The 23,729-nt window shown below is 42.4% G+C and overlaps 1 protein-coding gene across 5 annotated transcripts in view; it reads left to right on the top strand.

The window, feature by feature from the left end:
* LOC119954635 (ubiquitin carboxyl-terminal hydrolase 15-like) overlaps positions 1 to 23,729 on the top strand; it is a 121,069-nt gene that overhangs the window by 41,601 nt on the left and 55,739 nt on the right. For all 5 annotated transcript variants that reach the window (XM_038779975.1, XM_038779976.1, XM_038779979.1 and 2 more), the window contains 2 exons: positions 2,053 to 2,198; positions 11,319 to 11,380. In XM_038779975.1, coding sequence (XP_038635903.1) covers positions 2,053 to 2,198; positions 11,319 to 11,380 — 208 coding nt within the window. The remainder of the gene's footprint in view (positions 1 to 2,052; positions 2,199 to 11,318; positions 11,381 to 23,729) is intronic.

Below are 23,729 nucleotides of genomic sequence, written 5' to 3' on the forward strand. Positions count from 1 at the left end.
TTATTTTTTTCCAATTAAGGGGCAATTTAGCATGGTCCATCACCTAGCGTGCACATCTTTTGGGTTGTGGGGGTGAAACCCACGCAAACACAGGGAGAATGTGCAAACTCCACACTGACAGTGACCCAGAGCCGGGATCGAACCTGGGACCTCAGTGCCGTGAGTCAACAGGGCTAACTGACTGCACCACCGTGCTGCCTGCAAGCAAATACCTTGACAACATCAACAGACATCAAAATTATCAGGGAGCAAAGTCCCGGATAACAACTGAAATGCAAGGCTATTGTCAGGATAAAGACACCTCCCCAGCACACAAAGAAAGTAGAATCGTGGAAAAAGCAGAATCAAAAATGGTAAGCAGTCTGCAGGATCTTCCATGGATTTCAACTATCAAAGCATGAAACCATGTTGCCGTCTCACTCGAACCTAGGTAGCCCACAACCTTGGCTCCAGCAGAGGGAGCTCAGCCATTTTCAGCTCCCCCTGACCGACATCATGAACAGGACAACAGAGGACCAGGGGTCAGGAGACCAATTCCACTGTTAGGAAAAAGTTAATGTTCCCTAGTACTTAATTTAGAAAATGGGGTTTTAATTGTTTAATAGATTGCACTAATATATAACGGTGGCACTGTTTTGTTTTACTTAACACAAACTTGGTGTCGAAGAAGTCACAATTTGGCTACCATTAGGTAGCTATTTGCTCTCTCTGCAACAAGAGCTTCCTTGTGTGCCTCCATCAAAACACCTTGCAACTCTTGCAATTGGGCTTCGATAACTTGCTCTGCAGAGTCGAGACCTTCAATTGGATTAATATCGTTGTAAGCAGCCATCATCCGTCAGTACACACAACATCGTTAGGGCAGGATTCCTTCCAAAAGTAGCTGTGTCACTGAAGACAAGGCCCCACCCCACCTTCCAACTGTCAAGCATCAACAAGGATTTAAGCATTTTGTCTTGATTCAGTAGTGCCAAAACACTGACTGGCAAATCTCGGAACATACTAAGTACTATGTAAGCCAAGAAGAGACCTAAAAGAAATGTGCACATGGATTTTTAAAAAACGTTAAAAGATGAGCAGAGCCGGAGCTTGTAAAAACGCAGCCGCTCTCGCACTCGCATCACATGACCCCTGGTGGGCGAAGTTTTTAAAACTTTGACTGCAAAAGGGATGTTCGTCTGAAGTTGTCTTTAAGCCAGAAGGACTCTGACTCAATGTATGACTAATTACATCTTATAGAACAATGCTGGCCATTTTTATTCACATAAAGATCTGCTAGCTAAAGGAAATCATTAAATGAAACCAATGTTTTTCTCCACAGGTGCTACCTGACCTGTAAAATGTTTCCAACATTTTCTCTTCTAATTCCATTAATTGAAGCACTTTTTAATGTGTGACTTGTCTTCAGCCTCTTCTAAACCATTAACCGTTTGTTATTTTTTCATCATTCATGCACCCTTAACCTTTGTTCTTGGAACGTTGTCTGACGACCCAAGTGCAAAAGTGTAGGAATGTGTATGAATCACCTGATGAACTATGAACATTTAAAGGATTGCTGTCTCTCAGCCAATTCCTTTTTCTGGATTGAAACTCTGTACAAATTGTATGTCTTTTTTTAATTTAGAGTACCCAATTCTTTTTTTTTTCCAATTAAGGGACAATTTAGCGGCCAATCCACCTACTCTGCACATCTTTGGGTTGTGGGGGGGCGAGACCCACGCAGAAATGGGGAGAATGTCCAAACTCCACACGGACAGTGACCCGGGGCTGGGATCGAACCTGGGTCTTCGGCACCGTGAGGTGGCAATGCTAACTACTGCACCACCGTGCTGCCCATACAAATTGTATATCAAGCTTGAACATCATTCAGTTTGAGGAAGCCGCCTATATGCCATTTTCTGAAATAAATATTCACCAAGGTGCATAACTAAAGACTGATGTGTAGTTCATACCACTGATTTACAAAACTGATTGCTTTGGTCAAACTTTGGAAATATTCTCTGTACTTGTGTCTGGAAAGAGGTTCCTTATTGTTTTTATTTTAAATCTCAGATACAATTGAAAAGGAGATGCGGAAATTGTTTAGTATCCCAGATGAAAAAGAAATTAGATTGTGGAATAAGTACATGAGCAACACATTCGAACCCCTGAATAAGCCTGATAGCACGATACAAGATGCGGGACTATATCAAGGGCAGGTATAGTAGTTTAAAATCTGGTATTCTCTCTTCATATTTACAATTGAAGGTGAAGTGGCTAGTGTAAAGGTTTGGTGCTTCCTGGAACCTGTAGCAATTTTAAATTTCAAATCAAATTTTTTAAAGAGAGTTTATAGCCATCTTAGTGACAATAAATCCTGTAAGTCTTGCATGGTGCATGCACTAACGTTTCATAAGCCATACTCACAAGCCTGTCACAATCTTTGATGCTGTTGTGGCTAAGTCAAGAATTCCATTAAATATTAGACTGTCAATCACGAGGTGGCTCTGTGAAGCAAGTCTGAGGTCTCTTCCAATTTGGTCACAGACTTGCATAAATAAACACATTCGTCATCGGACTGAATAGCCACGTGTAACTTATTGATGTACATTCTTCACAGGTCTATCTGCTTTTTGTATGGCTGCTAAAATGGCCACAAAACAACAATTACTGTGGTTATTTCCTTAGTTTTAGTGTCTTTCTTTTGGAATGGTGTGGAGATGCCGGCGTTGGACTGGGGTGAGCACAGTAAGAAGTCTTACAACACCAGGTTAAAGTCCAACATGTTTGTTTCAAACACTAGCTTTCGGAGAACTGCTCCAAAATTCACCTGAATTCACCTCATTCACTTGAGGAAGGAGCAGTGCTCCGAAAGCTAGTGTTTGAAACAAACACGTTGGACTTTAACCTGGTGTTGTAAGACTTCTTTCTTTTGGAAGACATTTTACTTACAGTTTTTTCCAGTTCCTTCCTTAGAGTCTCAGTTCAGTGTTCATCAATTGAGAAAGTAATTGGAGCAAAGCACAGACACTTCTACAACTGCCAACATCCTTGGCTGCACACTCAGGTCATTCATGGCGCCTTTTTTTTTACTTCCCAGAGGTGAATTACTTCTCTTAACTTGGGCTGACTCATGTTGCAGCAATGCCAAGAAGTGAGTGAACTTTATCACTGGTTGGCAGATATTGAAGTGCCAAATGGGGGCTTGAATCTGTGACTACCAAGTGCCTCAAATTGAAGATACGTTTCCTTGTATTTAAATTAGTCCATGACCTCTCCCCTACTTATTCCTAACCTTCAACCTCACAACCTGCCCTCCCCCCTCCTAGACTTGCTGTTCTCCTGGCATCTTGTGCATTCTTCTTTCTCTCTGCCTCAGCATTGATAACTACTTAATCGCCTCCACCTTCTTTTTGATGACATTTCTTAAAACTCACCTCTTTTACCAAGCTTTTGATTAAACCACTTATCCCGTAGTCCATTTTCTTTGCAACTCAGGGAAATGCATCGTAATTTTTTTTTTACATTATGTAAATGCAAGTTGAAAGAAGAAATGGTCATCCCAGCAATAAAAAGCCTTGAAGCATAATTCTCAACTGGCAGTAAATAATTATGATTCATGGGTCATGATTATGATTTATTAATCTCTGGTTTCTCTTCAATTATGAGCTAACATTTATTCACTGAGGGAAAGGGTAACACAGGAAGAAGAGTAGACCATTTAGCCCCTCGAGCTTTGAAAACATTTCTTTTTAATCATGGTTTTTGTTTACTCAGTGGTCACAAGATCAAATGAAAAATCATGCCATGGTGGATCTACTTGATTGTTGTAAAATCCAAACTGGTTTATTCCTTGTAAATTAAAAACTGGCGTTATATTTCTAAACTGAAGCACAAGAATTTATCTCCAGGAACCAGCTTCAGTAGGTGCACGATGATTAACTATAGGGAGTGCTCAATGAATTTCGGATCATTTGAATTTGTGGAAAGACTAAACTTAATCTCTAAATATGAGCCAATTGACCCAAGTAGATTGCAGTTTATCAGAAAACAAATCACTTACAATAGTTAGGGCTATCTGAAACCAATGTAAGTTTCTATGAAGAACTACCAGTTTTAAACAAGCAAAATATTTATCATGTCTAAAACTACAAATGTCAAATTCCATTTTAAAAATTGCATTAATCAGTTCCATATGCACAGGCTATAGGCCCTGACAACATTCTGGAAGTAGTACTGAAGACTTGTGCTCCAGAACCAGCTTGTGTCCCTGGCCAAAATATTCCAGTACAGCTGGAACAAAGTGTAGATTTGCCCAAGTATGTCCAGTTCGCAAAATGTAGGATGAATCCAACCTGCAAAAATACCACCCCATCAGCTACTCTCAAACATCAGCAATGTGATGGAATCTGTCATCGATGGGGCTATCAATGGCATTTAGACAGCAATAATCTGCTCACATGCTCAGTTTGGGTTCCGAAAGGGTCATTCAACTCCTGATCTCAATACAGCCTTAATTGAAACATACGCGAAAGAGCTGAACTCCAGAGGTGAGAGTGACTTCCCTTGACATCTAGGCAGCTTTTGACTGTGTGGCATCAAAGAGCCACAACAAAACAGGAGTCGGAGTGAATCAGGGGGAAAACTCTTCGCTGGTTGAAGTCATACCTAGCACAAGGAAAATGGTGTGGTTGTTGGAGGCCAATCACCTGAGTCCCAGGATATCACTACAGGAGTTTCTCGGGTCTTAGGCTCAACCATCTTCAGCTTCTTCATCAATCACCTTCCCTCCATCATGAGGTCAGAAATTGAGATGTTTGCTAGCTCACTTGGCTAAATCGCTGGCTTTTAAAGCAGGCCAGCAGCACGGTTCGATTCCCGTACCAGCCTCCCCAGACAGGTGCCGGAATGTGGCGACTAGGGGCTTTTCACAGTAACTTCATTGAAGCCAACTTTTGACAATAAGCAATTTTCATTTTCATGATTGCACAATGTTCAGCATCATTCACAACTCTTAAGTGCTGAATCAGCCCAGGTTTATATGCAGCAAGACCTGGACAACATTCAGGATGGTAAGTAACATGGGCGCCACATAAATGGCAGGCAATTATCATCTCCAATAGGAAAAAATCTAGTCATCTCCCCTCGATATTCAGTGGCCTTACAATCACTCAATCCCCCACTTACAACATCCTAGGGATTACCATTGGCTAGAAATTGAGTTGGACCAGCCATATGAATAATTATGACCAGAAGCACAGGTCAGAGGCTGGGAGTTCTGTGTTAGTAATTCGCTTCCATACCCTTGAAAGCCTGTTCAACATCACCATGGTACAAGTCAGAAAAGTAATGAAACACTCTGCACTTGCCTGGTTGAGTGCAGATGTAACAACACTCGAGAGGCACAACACCATCCAGGTCAAAGGAGTTTGCTTGGCTGACACCTCATCCACCATCTTAAACATTCACTCCCTCCACCACCAACACACAATTACAGCAGTGTGTATGATCTACAAGATGCACTGCACCAGGTTCGATTCTGACGTTGGGTGAATGTCTGTGGAGTTTGCATGTTCTCCCCGTGTCTGAGTGGGTTTCCACTGGGTGCTCCTGTTTCCTCCCACTATCCAAAGATATGAAGGTTTATTGGCCATGCTAAATTGCCTATAAGTTAGGTCGGGATATAGTAGGGTTATGGGGCTAAGAGTGGGGGATTTGGCCTAGGTAGGGTGCTCTATCGGAGCACTGGCTGGTGCAGACCGGATGGGCTGAATGGCCTCCACTGTAGAGGTTCTATCATTCTATGAATTCACTAAGGCACCCTCAGCAGATGCATGGAAATACTAGCGTCTGCAAGTTCCACTCCAAGCCGCACAACTATATCGCTGTTTCTTCAGTATCACATAGTTCCAAATCCCTGACAGCACTGTGGGTGTACCTACACCACATAGATTAGAGTGACACACACCACATGGATTAGAGTGACACACCACTACCATCTTCTCAAGGGCAAGTAGGGATGGGCAACAAATGCTGGCCCAGGCGACAAAGCCCATATCCTGTAAAAGAATCTTTAAAAACAGTGAAAAGTTGATCATGGGCATAGAAGGCCCTAACATGGGTACTGATTCTTCAATGATGTAGAGACAATTGCTTTCCGGTGTTCAAATTTCAACAAACTGGATGATGCATTAATACTCAAAATAGTTAAGAGTTTGGAGCTGCCACATGAAACCAACTTTCCTAATATTGACTGGAACCTCCTTAGTGCAAATGATTTGGATGGAGCAAATTTTGTCAGGTGTGTACAGGAAGGATTCCTGACTCAATATGTAGATAGGCCGACTAGGGGGAAGGCCATATTGGACTTGGTGCTCGGCAACGAACCAGGCCAGGCGTCGGATGTCTCGGTGCGAGTGTATTTCGGGGACAGTGACCACAACTCCTTGACCTTTACCATAGTCATGGAGAGGGATAGGAACACACAGTATGGGATGGCATTTAATTGGGAGAGGGGAAATTATACTGCTATTAGACAGGAGCTGAGAAGAATAAAGTGGGAACAATTGATCTTGGGAAAATGCACAGCAGTAATGTGGGATTGTTTAAGGAGCACTTACTGTGAGTGCTGAATAGTTTTGTCCCACTGAGACGAGGAAGGAATGGTTGGATGACAAGAGAAGTGGAGCTTCTAGTCAAGAGGAAGAAGGAAACTTACGTAAGGTTGAGGAAGCAAGGATCTGATTCGGCTCTAGAGGGTTACAAGGTAGCCAGGAAGGAACTCAAAAATGGACTGAGGAGAGCGAGAAGGGGGACATGAAAAAGCCCTGGCGGGAAGGATTAGGGAAAACCCCAAGACGTTCTACACTTATGTGAGAAATAAGAGGATGATCAGAGTGAGAATAGAGACGATCAGGGATAGTGGAGGGAACTTGTGCCCAGAGTCTGAGGAGATGGGGGAGGCCCTAAATCAGGGGTGGGCAAACTTTTCCGTGCAAGGGCCACATTCAGAAATTCACAATTTTAAAGGGCCGCATAGTATATTAAGTAAAATAATTAATATTTAAAATAGCCAAAATAAAAGGTTTTTAAAGAAAAAAAAAAGCAATTAATTTTTATTAATTAATATTTTAAAGTAGAAACTTTACATGAAACACATTTATTTGAAAAACAAAGTAACTCAGTTTAAAGAAAAAAAAGCAATTAATTTTTATTAATTAATATTTTAAAGTAGAAACTTCACATGAAACACATGTTGTGCCGAGCAATGATCACCCTACTCAAGTCAACGTATCCACCCTATACCAGTAAACCAACAGCCCCCCCCCCCTCCATTAACCTTAAAATAAAAAAATTTTAAAAAAATTTTAAAAAAAGAAAAATTAAAAACATTTTTTTTTTTTTTAAAGACTTGATCTTGGTGGGCCGCATAAAGACCTTTGGCGGGCCGTAGTTTGCCCACCCCTGCCCTAAATGAATACGTTGCTTCAGTATTCACTAGAGAGAGGGACCTTGTTGCCCATGAGAACAGCGTGAACCAGTGTAATAGACTCAAACAGGTTGATATTAAGAAGGAGGATGTGCTGAAAATTTTTTAAAGCATCAGGATAGGTAAGTCCCCTGGGCCAAGATTACTACGGGAAGCGAGGGAGGAGATTGCTGCGCTGTTAGCGATGATCTTTGCGTCCTCACTCTCCACTGGAGTAGTACCGGATGATTGGAGGGAGGCAAATGTTTTTCCCCTGTTCAAGAAAGGGAATAGGGAAATCCCTGGAAATTACAGACCCATCAGTCTTACATCTTCTGGTTACAGAATTGGCTGACCGAAAGACAGCGAGTGGTAGTGAATGGAAAGTATTCGCCCGGAGGTCGGTGACCAGTGGTGTCCCGCAAGGATCTGTTCTGGGACCTCTGCTCTTTGTGGTTTTTATAAATGACTTGGATGAGGAAGTGGAAGGGTGGGTTAGTAAGTTTGCCGATAACACGAAAGTTGGAGGAGTTGTAGATCGTGTTGAGGGTTGTTGCAGGTTACAATAGGACATTGGCTGGATGCAGACATGGGCTGAGAAGTGGCAGATGGAGTTCAACCTTGATAAATGTGAAGTGATTCATTTTGGAAGGTCGAATTTGAATGCTGAATACAGGGTTAAAGGCAGGATTCTTGGAAGTGTGGAGGAACAGAGGGATCTTGGGGTCCACGTACATAGATCCCTCAAAGTTGCCACCCAGGTTGACAGGGTTGTTAAGAAGGTGTATAGTGTGTTGGCTTTCATTAACGGGGATTGAGTTTAAGAGCCATGAGGTTTTGCTGCAGCTTTATAAAACTCTGGTTGGACCACACTTGGAGTATTGTGTCCAGTTCTGGTCCCCTCATTATAGGAAGGATGTGGTGCTTTGGAGTGGATACAGAGGAGATTTACCAGGGTGCTGCCTGGACTGGAGGGCATGTCTTATGAAGAAAGATTGAGGGAGCTAGGGCTTTTCTCACTGGAGTGAAGAAGGAAGAGAGGTGATTTGATAGAGGTGTACAAGGTGATGAGAGGCATGGATAGAGTGGATTGCCAGAGACTTTTCCCCAGGGCGGAAATGGCTGTCACAAGGGGACATGATTTTAAGGTGATGGGAGGAAGGTATAGGGGAGATGGCAGAGGTAGGCTCTTTACACAGAGAGTGGTGGGTGTGTGGAATGCACTGCCAGCAGATGTGGTGGAGTCAGAGTCATTAGGGACATTTAAGCGACTCTTAGACAGGCACATGGACAGCAGTAAATTGAAGGCGTGTAGGTTAGGTTGATCTTAGATTAGGATAAATGGTCGGCACAACATCGTGGGCTGAAGGGCCTGCACTGTACTGTTCTGTGTTCTAAATCGTGATAATATTGAAATTATAAAGCAAAATACTGTGGATGCGCGAAATCTGAAATAAAAACAAAAATGCTGGAAAAGCTCAACAAGTCTGGCAGCATCTTTGGAGAGAGTTAACATTTTGAGTCTGTATAACTCATCTTTAGAGAGCCACACTCAGTGCCATGTGCCGCCATATACTCAGCCTCATTCTCCAGCAGCAACGACTCACCCAGTCTCAAAGCTGTCCTTGTCCTCAGTTCCATTTCAAATCTTTGTCTCATCGGTGCCTCAAGAAACTATTTCTCTTTCGGGTGTTAAGGAATTCAAGCTCCAATGATACCAATGCCCTTCTGGGTTCCCCCCACACAGTCCTGTTTTTCTGATCCCCATCCCTTCTTCTAAACTCAGCCCTGCTCATCGTGATAATATTGAAATTATAAAGCACAATACTGTGGATGCGCAAAATCTGAAATAAAAACAAAAATGCTGGAAAAGCTCAACAAGTCTCAAAATCCTCTGACCTTCCCCTCTCTGAAGCTGAACATTCTGTACTCGGCAAAGGATTTGGTTTTATCCCCAGAAATCCTTGCCTCAAATTTTGGGCTTGGCATGTTGCTGAACTACTCTTCCATCACCTTTGTCTCCGTGCTCACTTCTTTAGGCAGGAGAATCCCCTCCATTCAATAGATTCATTCATCCATCTTCAGTATTTCTCCCTCTCCCTGGACCCCTTTTTCTGGACTGATCTTGATCTTTTAGTTCTGGCTTAATTGTATAGAATCATCAGTCAATTTAATTTTCAATGGGCGCCCCGATCCCAGTGCACAGCGGCAGCACCCCCACCAACAATGGAAATGTTGACCTCCCCACTGACAAGGTGGGCAGTCCCAACCCCTCATCAAGGAGGGGCATCCTTTTCCCCACCATGGGAATAACTGGTTTTGCCCCCCCTGCCCTGCACACATGATGGTGATCCAATCCCTTCAGCCACATTCCCTATCAGTCCCCGCCCCTTGACATAGCGAATGGTGCACTGTTCCCTGGCATCATGACACTGATACCCTGACAGTGACCCCCCCTAGCCTGGTCTCACTTCCTGTTTTCTAACCGCAGAAAGCACCATTGAAGTGACCAGCAGCTGTCAATCATAGTTTTGATCTATCAGCCTCTGGGTTATGGGTTTCCACTGAGTCACTCTGCGATCTGATAGCAGCTGTCAATCTTAACAAGAATGTTTATGAACATTGCGTTAGGCTCAATGGACAGTTCTTCAAATGCATTCAAGTGTGACTGGAAAGACAAATAAACAAATCTCTTGGCAGCTGTATTTAAACCTTTAAGCAGTCAATCAAAGTTAAAAGTACAGCGTGTGATATTGAATGCTGATCTCTGGAGATTTCAAACCTTTTCAGGTGTTGTGGGCTTTCTAGGAAGGTTCTGACACTTTGGAAAGCAGCAGTTTCAAAAGCATAGGGACTGAGGGAGGAGGTGGGAAAGTGTTCCTGGCTTGATTCTTCACTGAACTATCTGGTTTGTTCATCAGCTGTCAGGTAGAGCACTTTAGAGTGAGAAGGCCACTTCAGAGTTTTAACAGGTCAGACCAGGATAAAGATCTTGGAACAGAGGCCTGTCTGAGATCACCATGCCAAGAGTGATCTTCAAGTTCAACAAGCCTCGAAGTGGCAGTCCAGACGCAGGTCCCCCATCCTGAGGAGTGTTCCGGGGTCAACCCCTTGCCCACAGCCTGAGTCCACCTGACCGCCCCTCTGCCGCCTGGTAGTGGCAGAGGGGCACATGAGCAATGGGCTGAACTCCTTGACCCACCTCGGGGTCATTCTTGCCAGGTAGAGTGGGGGTCTGAGCATAACTAATGAATGCGTTGAATGTATATGAACTGTTTACATGTTCCCACTGACCAGGGGTGGGAATCCTGCTGTGGCTAGCGGGATTGGAGATTGAGGGCCCATTGTTGATCCCATTCTTTGGCCCGATGCGGGATTTTCTGCCCAATCGGGATTCCCGATCTTAGCAGCATCGAATGGAGAATCCTAGCCATCGAGTCAGATGAAAGGGGGGGGGGGGGTGCAATTGAACCAGGGTAGGGAACATAACTCCGTTCTCATTCCAATAACATACATTTTGCTCTAATTCTAGTTCTATGATAAATTGCTATGCCCATATTTATAATTCAGTGAAGGTTTGTCATAGTACAGTTGTATACTTCCAAAGCTGGCACTGTAGAGGGAAGCTGTAATTATAGCATGGCAAATTGGTAATTATGTTTTCCATTAGAAAAAGGTACACAGCAATTTGTAAGGAAAAGTTTAAGGGTACATGTGGAGGCAGTGTGTTTCTGCATAGATGTCCATTTTGACGATTAGCTAATATGTGATGTTGATGTCAGCTTTTCAGTTGGCACGGTTAATTGTGTATTTTGTGTGATTGTGCACCATTATTTCCTTTTTTTAACTCTTTTGTGTAATTTACTTAAAGGTACTGGTAATAGAGCAGAAGAATGAAGATGGAACCTGGCCAAGAGGTCCTTCTACTAATAAGTGAGTTTGTTATTGTCACATTAAATATCTTAATTTTCACTTTTTAAAAAAACAATCCTAAAATAACACATTGTTGAAACTGTCCCATCTGTTTCAATGTAGAATTCAATTTTGGTATCTCACCTCTATGACCCAAGCTGCAGTATCAAATTAAAGTACAACAGCACACATTTCAATGATTTCTGAGATTTTATCTGTTTTTAGCTTGGGACAGCCAAGATTGAACTCTGGAAGAATTGAAAGAAAACTGCCTTCACTGATGATGAAGATGCATGCATGAGCAAAAATATATTTGACCCAGACTGTTGTTCTTTCTTGACTAAGAGAGCCCAATATGGATCTTAAAAGAAAGCAATGTAAATTTAAAGGAGATAAATGAAGGAAATGGACCAGAAAGTTTGTTATGAGACATATAGAACATAGAACAGTACAGCACAGTACAGGCCCTTCAGCTCACGATGTTGTATCGACCATTTATCCTAATCTATGATCAATCTAACCTACACCCTTTCAATTTACTGCTGTCAATGTGCCTGTCAAATAGTCGCTTAAATGACCATAATGACTCTGACTCCACCACCTCTGCTGCATCTGTCGATGACTATCCCAATGCCATTAAAGGAAGTCCTCAACATTGTTAATTGATTCCTGGAAAATAGGGCCTATGTGGAATTACTCTGTACAAAACTATCTGAGGCTCATAACCCAAGATTGCCTGCTCTCCACCTTATCCAAAACCCAGCTCTTGCAGGAGTTACACAAGATGCCCAGGGGTATGGAACATTAACACAAAACAGCTGGTACACAATACGAATGCAGGGTACTAATGGGAGAGCGAGGTTGATGGGAAACAATGTCATGTGAGGTGACGTTGAGCGAGGACTTCTGAATTCTTGGTTCTCCCTCCTGCTCCTCCCTTCAAATGTCATGACAAATGAGAAGCTTGTGGCAAATTGCAACTGTGAATTAATGTGTTTAATTGTTTCAAGTATCAAGAGATCATGCAAACTTGAGTTGGTATTCACCCAGGGAAGAACTGGGCTACGGAGTTCTAAAAACCAGTATATTAGTGTAGGCGTATAAAACTTTTTTTGCTGTATGTTTACCTTTCATGAATAAGCACAAAATCATAAAATGTTTAGAGGACAGAGGAGCCATTTGGCCCATGATGTCTGTGGAGGACCACTGCAAGAGTGGTTCAGCTGGTTTCAGTACTCTTCCCTTTCTCTGTAGCATTGCAATTGTGGTGCTTGAAAGCTGCGTTTGAATCTCTACTGAAGCTGTGGCTCTCTTCAGCGAAGTCATTAATATGACTAATACCAGTCTTATTGCAGATCCTAGCCACTTTACTGCATACAAAAGAATTTCTTAATGTTGCTATTGGTTCTTTTGCTAATCATTGTCCCCTAGAATTTGTCTATTCTGCTAATGGGAACACTACTCTGTCGAGATTAATCATAATTTTAAACACACATTCCATCTATCCTGAAATATTTTTCAGGGATTATATTTACTTAGCACCGCCAATCCTGACATTATCTTCATAAATGTGCTTAGTTTCCTCTAAATGTAGTACTTCTGCCTGCTTGCAGGGCTCATGCACAGTTCTATAGTCCATGCAGTTTAAAGGACTCCACTTGTAAGATCATAGTTTGATCAGATAAGTTTTACGAATGGAAAATCATGTTTGACAAATTAGATCAGTTTTTTGAAGGTGTAGCAAGTAGGGGAGATAGATTTAGTACACTTGGATTTCCAAAAGGCATTGGGCAGCACGGTAGCATTGTGGATAGCACAATCGCTTCACAGCTCCAGGGTCCCAGGTTCGATTCCCGGCTGGGTCACTGTCTGTGCGGAGTCTGCACATCCTCCCCGTGTGTGCGTGGGTTTCCTCCGGGTGCTCCGGTTTCCTCCCACAGTCCAAAGATGTGCAGGTTAGGTAGATTGGCCGTGATAAATTGCCCTTAGTGTCCAAAATTGCCCTTAGTGTTGGGTGGGGTTACTGAGTTATGGGGATAGGGTGGAGGTGTTGACCTTGGGTAGGGGGTAGGGTGCTCTTTCCAAGAGCCGGTGCAGACTCGATGGGCCGAATGGCCTCCTTCTGCACTGTAAATTCTATGTAAATAAGCTGCCACATAAAAGGTTAATACGCAAGATAAGGGCTTGTGGACTTGGGGGCACTTTGAAATAATGGAGGCTTAGTTAATGGATTTGAAGCAAAGTGTAGGGATGATGGGGCATTTTCAAGTTGACGGGCTGCGACTAGTGGAATGTCACAAAGAACATTTATGGGGCCGTCAACTGTTTATAATCTTGGATAAAGAGACCAAGAGTGATGCCACCAAGTTAGCTAACAATGCAAAGCTAGGTAGGAACGTAAGCTGTGAGGAGGCCACAAAAATGAAAAAGAATAGATTGGTTAAGTGAATGGGCAACAAGATAGCACATGGAGGGAAGTGGGAGCTGCTTCACCTCGGTAGCTAAGAATAGACAAGCAGAATAGTTTTTTAAATGGTGTAAAACTTGTAAATGTTCATGTTCAGAGGGACTTGTGTTTGTTTGTACGAAGAACTCAAAGTTCGCATGCAGGTACAGCAAAAACTTAGGATGGCAAATGACATGGTAACCCTTATTTAAAGGGGATTGGAGTACAAGAATAAAGAAGTCTGGCTACAATTGTACTGTGCTTTGCTGAGATAACACCTGGTGCGCAGTTTTGGTCTCCATATTTACGGAAGGATATATTTGCATTGAAGACAGGACAATAAAGCTTCTCAACATACGTCAACCCTTGCGTCCCAGGAACCAATATGAGAGGCTGAGTAACTAGGGCCTGCAGTTTCGAGTCTAGATGAATGAGAATTGATCTTGTTAAAACATGCAAGATTCTGAAGGGGTTTGGTCGGGTAGACATTGAGTTTTTTTCCTCCTGGCTGGTGAACCTATAACATGGGGGCACAGTCTCAGGCCGAGCATTAAAGACTGAAATGAGAAATGTTTTCACTCAAAAGGGTTATGCATGTTCCATTGTTGAATAAATCTAAGGCCAAAATAGACAGGAAGTTGAGGGAAAAGGGGCATCAACTTCCCTAAACTGCTCAAGAGCAAAAGTTGAATTTTTGTACCAGTTGTTATCATCTATCAGCCACAGAAGGGGAAGCGGATCGAAAATGTGGTTGGGGTAGGAACGGGATGATCATACCTTGTGTTTGATTAGCCCAATGGTACATGCAGGTGATGATCACCAAGGCAAAATAGCTAATGGGTAATTTAACAAAAGTTTGTGGCCACCGAAGGAAGCAATTAAATGGTAGCAATGAAAAGACACAGGAGTGAAACGGGGTTCGTTTATAATAAATGAACCTGGGGATTGGATTGCTACTTTGTATATCTGCCTGTAATTTTGGCTGCACGGGATGATTTTTATTTAGCTTGCCATTTTTGTACAGGCACCAACTGGTTGTAAACCCGGTGCTGATGTTCAGTTTGAATAGTTGAGATTACTAGAAACTGGAGTGGTCAAGCTTAAACAATTCAGCTGTCTACAGAACCAAATTTGCTTGTAACGTGTTCAAATAGATTTTACATTAATGTTCATCATTTGTATGAATGCCTTGGAGGTGATTAATAATTCAAGATGGGGAACTGATCAAAATGAATGCATGCAGCTGAGCACAGAGAATGAGCACTCATGTATCCTGCCTATCATCCGCCAACGTTCATGGTAGGAGATGAGTAATTTGGAGAAAAACATCTTACTTTTGAATACACTATGCTGATTAAGATTTAAAAATTCAGCTTATTTTTAATAAATGACTTGAGTTTAGCTGAAGCCTAAGTTCTCCATATCTCAGTTGAATGGTAAATTCTGGAACAGAACCTGATTCATTTTGGCATTTCATCCTTTTGAGTTAAAGTGAGCACCATATTTTATCGCGTGAAAAGAAAGAGATACTGTGCATAACGTTTGCCATGTTATCACAGTACTAGATAATTACATTGATTATTTATGGGCCTTTGTTGTTTGCAAATTGGCTGCCACATATCTCATTTTACATCAATGACTACTGTCTTCTTTAAAATAAGTACTTAATAGGCTATATAGCGGTCTTAATTTGAGGTGTCCTGAAGCCTTGAACAGCACTACAAAAGTATGCATTTGTTTATCTTCCCTTGGGCACTTGGTCCTTTCAAAACTGGGATCATTACCATTCCTAATGGACCTCAGATTATTAGCAGAGCTCGTCATCATGCAGTACTGTGAAATACTGCAGCGGTTATTCAGCCCTCTTGGCTGGCATTTTCCATAAACATAACTGTACATTTTTTGTAAATATTAAATGAAATAATAGCTAAGACTAATAAGATGCAAATCTTCATCTTTTGATTAGCGGGTAGGGGAAGCTAACAAAATCCAAATGTTGTGAATGTTGGAAATCAACTAAAATCTAGCCAAATCTGATGTTAAATATCACTTCTGTTCCAGGAGCAGCTCAGCTCTCTCATGTTGACTGCTATAGCTGTGTTGAATGTAACTGCTATCACTGTTGGTTTTCATGCCATAAGCTCTGTATTTACGAGGGATGGGGGCGGGTAGATGGCAAGTAACACCAACACAATGGGTGAGATTTTCCAGCCTACCCATCCTGTCGACAGCACACCACCACCATGGGTTTCCCAGCAGCAAGGGGTGAATTATTTTTTTTAATGTAAGTTTAAAGTACTCAATTTTTTTTTTCAATTAAGGGGTAATTTAGTGTGGCCAATCCACCTACCCTGCACATCTTTGGGTTGAGGGGGTGAGACCCAAGCAGACACAGGGAGAATGTGTAAACTGCACATAGACAGTAACCCGGGGCTGCGATTGAACTCGGGTCCTCGGTGCCATGAGGCAAAAGTGCTAACGAGCCACCGCGCCACCCTGCAAGGGGTTGCATTCAACGGGAAACCTCACTGACAATGGCGGGACCAGAAGATCCCACCACTGGCCAATGACTGGGTGCGTCCTGCTCCTGCAATACATTCAGTCCCTATTCTGGCTGAGGTAGTTCTCTTGGGGCTTATGTCCTCCCCTCGCACCCTTGTCAATACTTGGCACCGCCGTGATTAGCAACCCTCGACAAAGATGGTAAACGGAAAGAGAGAAATTCTGACCCATTCACACCAGATTCAATATTGGCAGAGGGAAGATACTGCAATAACTTACAGGCCACGTTTGGAAGCTGTGGTATGCTCCATGTTTGTTATGTCTAGTTGTCCAAGTTCCTCCACATTTTTGTTTTGATCCTTAATTTTGTTCTATTGAAAAATATGTAGTAGTTTGGTTCGTGTGTGTATCCACTTGAAATGACTAGTTCATAAGAAGCATGCATTGACATTAAATTTTGGGCTCAAAGACTGATCTACTTAATTGGTCAAAATGTTATCTTTGCTGCAAATGGTTTTTAATTGATTCAGAGCCTCATTGCAAAAACACAGCTATGCTAACTTATCATTTAATTTAAAGTGAAAATGGACAATATTAAGTTTCCAAGGTGTGTTTTGCTTAATGCTTATCGTGTTGATTGTAGCTCGGTACTACCGTTGTCTGAGTACGAGTCCCAATCCAGAGGCTCGGGCATAAAGATCCAAGCTGACAGCCCAGTGAATTAGTGAGGGAATGCTGCCCGAAGGGAGGTGCCATCTTTCAAATGAGATGTTAAACTGAGGCCCTCATCTGCTCTCAGTTATCACACATCTTTGAAGAGTGCTGGTTGGGGTGAGGTGTGTCCTGTATTCAAGTCAGTATTTATTCATCACTTTTCATTTAAAAATATACGGTCATTATCTATTGTAATATGTTAGAGCTCAACAGGCTGCCATACTCCCTCTATTACAACATTTCAAACATTTTAATTGGCCGTACAGTGCTTTGGGATGTCCTGAGGTCATGAAAGTCACTCTAAATTCAAATTTCTTTCCCTCGCTCAGTTGCGCTCTTGCTCTCCTGCTCCTGCTTTCTCACACCCTCTCTCTTTTTCTATTTACCCACCTACGATTGGGAACTTCTGAGTTTTACCATATCTGTTGTTTTATAATAATCTTTATTATTGTCACAAATAGGCTTACGTTAACACTGCAATGAGGTTACTGTGAAAATCCCCTACTTGCCATACTCCGGCGCCTTTTCGGGTGCACAGAGGGAGAATTCAGAATGTCCAATTCACCTAACAAGCACGTCTTTGGGACTTGTGGGAGGAAACTGGACCACCCGGAGGAAACCCACGCAGACATGGGGAGAACGTGCAGACTCCGCACAGACAGTGACCCAAGCTGGGAATCGAACCTGGGACCCTGGCACTGTGAAGCAACAGTGATAACCACTGTGCTACCGCGCCGTCCTCAAAATGTTGAACTCGAAAGCCAGCCAAGAGTCGCACCTGGAATCTCCTGATTTTATTTGTCAGACGCATTATCCATTGTGCCACTTGCCCATGGCGCCATTTCAGTAGAGCACTTTGAAAATAAGTTGGTTCAACTACTTTAAGAATAGCTATAATTTGAATCGCAAATGTGCAAAACAATACATTATTATGCTTATAAATTTTTGAATGTGGAAACAATATTGAGAAAAATAAACATAGTTGATTTTATTTTCTGTCTGAATTTTTCTGGATTGATGGAGATATCTTAAGGAGCAGTTAGGTTAGCATGTTCTTAGTTTAGATTGTGGCCAACCTTACCCTATTTCTAAGCAAATGCACAAAGGTTCCTGATGTCGGCAACTTGGAATCTTTTATGGATCCCAATCCAATCTTAAATGGGCTGCCAAGTTTGGATGAGCTGAAGACATTGCAAAACCGATGAGCTAACATTTCTTGGCGAATCAGACTACCCAGCAGTCAGTCTGTAAATTGAAACTGACGCCACTTTTATAAATGTTACTATATTTAACTATTGCTAGCGGGAGGCAATATCTGGAACTTGGGTGAGAGGTTTCATTTAATGGGAATACAAAGTCCCTTGCATGTTAGCGAGCTCTTAATTTAGATACTGCTTATGACTGTCAACTATTCAAAAAGAATTTAAACCTCACAGCGGCAGGGACCCAGGTTCAATTCCAACTTCGAGTGATAGTCTGTGTGGAGTTTGCACATTCGCCCGGTGTCTGCGAGGGTTTCCTCGGGGTGCTTTGGTTTCCTCCGGGTGCTCCAGTTTCCTCCCACATTCCAAAAGCTGTGCAGGTTAGGTGGGTTGGCCATGCTAAATTGCCCCTTAGTGTCCAAAAGGTTAGGTTGGGTTACGGAGATAGGGTGGGGTCTGGGTCTACATTTTTATTGAAAAATTTTCATTATAAACAAAAAATATAAAAGTTAATTCAAGTTACAATGCAAAGTGAACATAATAAACAATCAAGAACCCCAATTTGCTTAACCCCCCAACATTAAACTAAACCCCTAAACAACTGACCGTGACTAACTCTTTGAAAAAGGAAATGAATCGCTGCTATCTCAATGAGAACCCTTCTACGCACCCACTAATGACCTTCTCCAAATGTAAGAACAACATGAGGTCACCCAATCAAGCTGAGGCACTGGGCAGAGCAGAGGATCTCCAGCCAAGCAGAATTCTTCTCCGGGCTATTAACGAGGCAAAGGTGAGGACATCCTCCTTCACTCACATCTGATGCGCGCCTGATACCCTGAAAATTGGCACCAATAGACATGGCTCCAGATCGACATTAAGTATCTTTAACATGGTGCAGGTGGAGATCCAGGAGCTCACTAACTTGGGACAAGACTAGAACATATGGGTATGGTTTGTCAGTCCCCCGACAGCAACACTCACACCTGTCCTCCACTCCAGAGAAAAATCGCTCATTCTCGCCTTTGTCAAATGAGCCCTGTGCACCAACGTGAACTCAGACTAAGCAAAGCACAACAAGATGTGGAGTTGACCCTACAAAGAGCCTCTCTCCACTCCTTGTCATCCCCTTTTAAAAAAAATTTAGAGTACCCAATTATTTTTTGCCAATTAAGGGGTAATTTAGCATGGCCACTCCACTTAGCCTGCACAGAGAACATTCTTTGGGTTGTGGGGGAGAAACACACGCAAACACGGAGAATGTGCAAACTCCACACAGACAGTAACCCAGAGCCGGGATCGAACCTGGGACTTCGGCGCCGCGAGACAGCAGGGCTAACCCACTGCGCCACCGTGCTGCTACCTTGTCATCCACAACAGGACCCAATGCACCCTCCCATTTCACCTTCACCTGATCTAGCCGAGCTGACTCCGCTGATAGGATCTGGCTGTAAATACACAAAATGCTCCCCCCGACAGGCCAAAGACAAAATCGTCTTCAACGGGGAGAAGGATGGTGCCTTATGCAAAAAATCACAAATCTGAAAATAAACAGATTGGAACCAGGGAGTTGAAATTTCTCCCAACAGCTCCTTTAAAGCAAAGATTCCTTACACGAACAAGTCCCCAAATCTCTCCAGACCCTTCCCCTCCCCTGCCCTAAACGTCGAGTTGAAACCTGCTGTCAAAAAGAAGTGATTGCTGCAGACTGGGGCCAGCAAAGACATGGAACTAAGTTTTAAAATACTGTCTGAACTGCTTCGAGATTGTCAGGGTGGACACCACTACTGGATTTGAGGAAAATTTTGTCAGAGAAAACGACAATGATGCAGTCACGAATGCCCCGAGGCTGGAACCCTAATAAGAGCTCGTGCCGTTTGCCCCAATAAGGAACCCAGATCACTAAATCACGCCAATACTTTCTCAATATTGGCTGCACAGTAATAAAATAAATTGGGTACAGCTAAACCTCCTGACTATCTGTCTGTCTCTCACTCTCTGGAGGAACGTCCTGTGGATCTTAGGGGTCTAATAAAGAAGGACTTCAGTAGAAAAATGGGGAGACACTGAAGAAGAAATAAAAATCTTAGGAGCACTTTGATTTTAATCATCTGAACCCTGCCAGCCAAGGGGTGAAGTGAGGCCCAATCATTGGCCACCCGGATACTGAGATAACGAAAGATAGATCTGGCAAGGTGAAAAGGAAACATCCTCATATGGGGTCCCCTCCATGAGGGGTTAATCGGGAAGTATTGACTCTTATCCAAATTTAACTTGTACCCAGAGAAGGAGCCAAAACTCCTAAATAGCTTAATTAACTCACCATAGTGGATACTGGGTCTGTAATATAAAGAAGCAGATCATCTGCGTATAAGGACACCCTCTGCTCCACCCCTCCTCGATTTATCCCACTCCACTTGCTGGAAGACCGCAGCGGTAGGCAAGCGGTTCTATTGCTAAAGCAAATAGGAGCAGAAACAATGGACATCCCTATCTCGTGCCACTATTCAGCGGACAGTAGTCCGAGTTCAAAGCATTTGTGTGAACACTAGCAGTGGAAGCCCTATAAAGTAAATAAATCCAGGATATAATCTTCTGCCCCAATCCAAACCTCTCAAGAATCTCAAAGAATTTCAAACTTTTGAACTCAAAAAGTTGTGTATTCCTATTTGGCGCATGAGTAGAAAGGGAACTGTGGCCAAACCATGGCTTACAAGGGAAATTAAAGATAGTATCAGATTCAAAGAAGGGGCATATGAATTAGCAAGAAAAAGCGATAGAACTGAGGATTGAGAACAATTTAAAATTCAGCAAAGGCAAAGGTTGATCAAGAATGGTAAAATACAATTTGAAAGTAAATTAGCGGGGAACATAAAAACTGACTGTCGAAGTTTCTATAGATATGTAAAGAGAAAAATAAGATAAAAATGAATATAGGCCCCTTACTGTCAGAAACGGGAATTCATAACGGAACAAAAATGGCCGAGGAACTAAATTCATACTTTGCTTCTGTCTTCACAAAGGAAGACATGAATAATGTATCGGAAGTTCTGAGAAGCACAAGTTTTAGTGAGGAGCTTAAGGAAATTAGTATTAGTAAAGAAATGGTTTTGGGGAAATTAATGAGATTGGAGGGGGCGTACAAATCTCCAGGACCTGATGTTCTTCATCCCAGAGAACCTCAGGAAGTGGCCTTAGAAATAGTAGATCCTTGGTCATTTTCCAAAATTTTTTGGACTCTGGAATGATTCCTACAGATAGGAGGGTAGCAAATGTAATCCCACTATTCAAAAAGGGAGATAGAGAGAAAACAGGGAACTATAGACCAGTGAGACTAACGTTGGTAATAGGGAAATTGCTGGTGTCAATTATCAAGGAGTTCATAGCATAGCATCTGGAAAGCAGTGGTGCAATCAGTCAGCATGGATTTACAGAAGGAAAATCATGCTTGACAAATCTACTAGAATTCTTTGAAGATGTAACTCGTAGAGCTGATCAGGGAGAACCGGTGGATGTTTTTTATTTTCACTTCCGAAAAGGTCTCGCATAGCAGATTAATATTTAAAGTTAAAATGCATGGGACTTTGGGTAGTGCATTGAGATTGATAAAAAGTTGCTTCGCAGGCAGGAAGCAAAAGGTTGGAATAAATGGGTCTTTCTTTGATTGGCAGGCAGTGACAAGTGGGGCATTGCAGGGAATGTGCTAGAACCCCAACTATTAACAATTATATATTAATAATTTGGACGAGGGAACGTAAATGTATTATCTCCAAATTTGCAGATTATACTAAGTCGGGTGGGCTGTGATGAGGATGCAGAGATGCTTCAGCATGATTTGGACAGGCTGAGTGAGTGGGCATATGCATGGCAGATGCAGTATAATGTGGATAAATGTGAGGTAATTTGCTTCGGTAGCAAAAATAGGAACAATGCAGCTGATGGAGCATATACAATTTCCAATTTTAAATCTGGACTTGGAAATAACAGTGTCCAGATCTTGTGCAGATACTGAAAGTTAAACCCCAAGCATCTGGGTTATATAGCTTTTAAATATTTTGCATTCTACAGATGTTCCACTGAAGTGCAAATATTGTGCGACTTATTTCTACTTTCCAAAAAAGATCAATAAGCAGAGGGAAGAGGTTTTAAAAAAATCTAATGTGCTGGAGAGAGAGAGAAATCTGTACATTTACTTTGACCTCTGGTTTCTCATTGCACATTCATACTTTTAGAGCCGGTAGCAGTGTTAGTACAGAGATTTGTCCCCCGTAATGTATATTGAATATGCTTATTGCAGTTTTTTATTTTTCACGAGGCAGGGATTGTCTCACTAATGTCAGATCCAGCGCTACTTCTGATCTGCACCGTGAAAGTTTAAAATAGAACAAGGGCGAACTGAGACACCGCTAAGTTGTTATTATTGCGTTATTAGAATTGGTCAGGAAGAACCTGTGCATCAGAAATTAGGTAGAATGTTGGGAGGAATAAAGTACCTCTTCAGAACTGTTTGTAAACATTTTTGAATTAGGTGGTGTCCACATTTTTGGACATAGTTTTTGGTCACTGACCTAACAGTAGGGTAGTTGATGCTCTTATCATGTATTTTAATCACAGAATTTCTACAGTGCTCCGACCCTCTGAAAGAGCACCCTATCTGGGCAGATGTCCCTACCCTATCTCCGTAACCTCACCTAACCTTTTGGACACTAAGGGGCAATTTAGCATGGTCAATCCACCTAACCTGCAGATTTTGGACTGTGGAAGGAAATCGGAGCACCCGGAGAAAACCTACACAGACACGGGGAGAACGTACAAACTCCACAAAGCCACCCAAGGCTTGATTTGACCTGGGTCCCTGGTGCTGTGCGGCAGCAGTGCTAACCGTTGTGCCACAGTGTCACCCCGATTTGGAATAATATTTGGAATGCTGTAATAAAGAGTGGCATTAATATATTGTCAAAACGTAGCAGAGCCTAAAAGTTGTTGCGGCTTGTGATTCGTAGGTTATCATGCTTTGTGCTTGTCAACGATGGCGTAAGAAGATAGTGTTTAAATGAAAAGATATATCATGGCTTGGAAAGTTTTCCATATTGCAATCACTTCCATATTGGAGGTTGAGGAATTTTGTAGCTGGCACGCAGTTGTTCAAAAAAAAACTGGAGCTGCAGTTACTTAAACCTCCCGGTGTTCTGTGTGCAAATGAGGAATACTTCCTCGGAAATTGCATTTGAGCTGAAATGAGCCATTGAGAAGCAAAGACTATTCTTTGTCTCCTTTGTGTTGGAATAAATATAGTCATTGTGATCTTTCTTTCCTCCAGAGTATGCTATCAGGTGACATAAAACGCTTCCATCTTTGCCTATTTGGGTAGTTGTATTTAAGACTTTCAGCTTTCCTTTGAAATAAACCGGTTATAAATGCAACTCATCAATGGCATTTAACTATTTGTGTCAAAGTGGCCAAGTTTCTGAGGCTGCAGGAACAGAAGTGTAAAGGAGGGAATAAA

The sequence above is a fragment of the Scyliorhinus canicula genome, chromosome 20 (genome assembly GCF_902713615.1).
Source record: "Scyliorhinus canicula chromosome 20, sScyCan1.1, whole genome shotgun sequence".
In the NCBI taxonomy this organism is placed as follows: domain Eukaryota; kingdom Metazoa; phylum Chordata; class Chondrichthyes; order Carcharhiniformes; family Scyliorhinidae; genus Scyliorhinus; species Scyliorhinus canicula.